Source organism: Cyprinodon variegatus, unplaced genomic scaffold (assembly GCF_000732505.1).
Source record: "Cyprinodon variegatus isolate N-32 unplaced genomic scaffold, C_variegatus-1.0 Scaffold1052, whole genome shotgun sequence".
Classification (NCBI taxonomy): Eukaryota; Metazoa; Chordata; class Actinopteri; order Cyprinodontiformes; family Cyprinodontidae; genus Cyprinodon; species Cyprinodon variegatus.
In genome coordinates this window covers 139,154-140,527 of record NW_015151505.1, presented here as the reverse complement: position 1 = coordinate 140,527, position 1,374 = coordinate 139,154, and the positions used below count along the sequence as shown (strand labels likewise).

The 1,374-nt window shown below is 44.7% G+C and overlaps 1 protein-coding gene across 2 annotated transcripts in view; it reads right to left on the bottom strand.

Moving 5' to 3' along the window:
• Positions 1 to 1,374, bottom strand: part of LOC107101087 (rho guanine nucleotide exchange factor 39-like) — a 16,584-nt gene that overhangs the window by 11,853 nt on the left and 3,357 nt on the right. For both annotated transcript variants that reach the window (XM_015399849.1, XM_015399848.1), the window contains exon 2: positions 957 to 1,111. In XM_015399849.1, coding sequence (XP_015255335.1) covers positions 957 to 1,106 — 150 coding nt within the window. In that variant the 5' untranslated portion in view covers positions 1,107 to 1,111. The remainder of the gene's footprint in view (positions 1 to 956; positions 1,112 to 1,374) is intronic.

The following is a 1,374-nucleotide window of genomic DNA, read 5'->3' as shown; positions in this document are numbered from 1 at the left end:
GTTTGGTGGTGGGTCAGTGATGGTCTGGGGAGGCATATCCATGGAGGGACGCACAGACCTATACAGGCTAGACAACACCACCCTGACTGCCATTAGGTACCGGGATGAAATCCTTGCACCCATTGTCAGACCCTATGCTGGTGCAGTGGGTCCTGGGTTCCTCCTGGTGCATGACAATGCCCGGCCTCATGAGGCGAGAGTAAGCAGGCAGTTCCTGGAGGATGAAGGAATTGATACTATTGATTGCCCCCCCCCCACGCTCGCCTGACCCAAATCCAATAGAACACCTCTGGGACATTATGTTTCCATCCAATCGACGCCACCAGGTTGCACCTCAGACTGTCCAGGAGCTCAGTGATGCCCTGGTCCAGATCTGGGAGGAGATGCCTCAGGACGCCATCATTTCCATCAAATGATGTGGCATCCTTTGTTCCTAACACATCACCCAGTTCATAGCAGGATAAATAAACAGCAGGACTTTTTGCCCCATTAAGATCTGATGTGTTTTCAAAGTGTTCCTTTATTTTTTGAGCAGTATACATAAAATGCACTAAAATATGAAAATTTGAATGTTTTTTCTTATCTTTTATGTAAATTGTCTTGTTTTATTGGCAGAGTGTCTCATTTACCTCAATTCAAGAAAAAAATGACTTGTTTTAAGAAAAAATAACTTATTTAGATTGCATTTTTTTTGCAGCATAGTTTTTGTTGCCATTGCCAACTGGCACTGCGGCGGTTAAACTGAGCCGAGTCCGTGTGCGTGCAGAGCATCATCAAAACTTTTTTTTTTTTTTTTAGAGAAAACATTTATGTTTCTGAAATCCTGATGGTTCTGCTGCATTGAAATGTCTGAAGTAATTAAAAACATTAAAAGCAGTTAAACAATTGCACTAATTTCCCGGATAAATAACGGCCCTCTGAATACGGGCTAAACATCAGACAGAGATGAAACTTACTGTAGTGACTAGTTCCAGCTGCTGGCAGTAGTGCTGCTCCGTCTGAACCAGTTCTTTGGCTGCTCGGCTGCGTTTTCTCTCCCAGCGGCTCCTCTGCTCCTCCACACTGTTGCTCCCAGAGAGACTGGGAGGATGAGGAGAGAAACTCATGGCCTCTGATGAGGAGGAAGAAAAAACAAGCCAGCAGATCAGGTGGAGCAACACTCCAGGCTTTGCTCTGGTTTATTGCAGGTGTGGAAGGAGACCTCTGGTAAATATTCTTTGTTAGTTTTCTCCTTAATCATCATCCTCTCTCCCTTCTCACAGCCCTTTAAGTCTCTTTCAGTATATGAGTTTTTTCCAAAGTCATTTCTAATGAAGTTTCCTTCATAATCACCAGACTGACAGCCGTCCCAGCATGCACTGCAGCAGCTTCCAG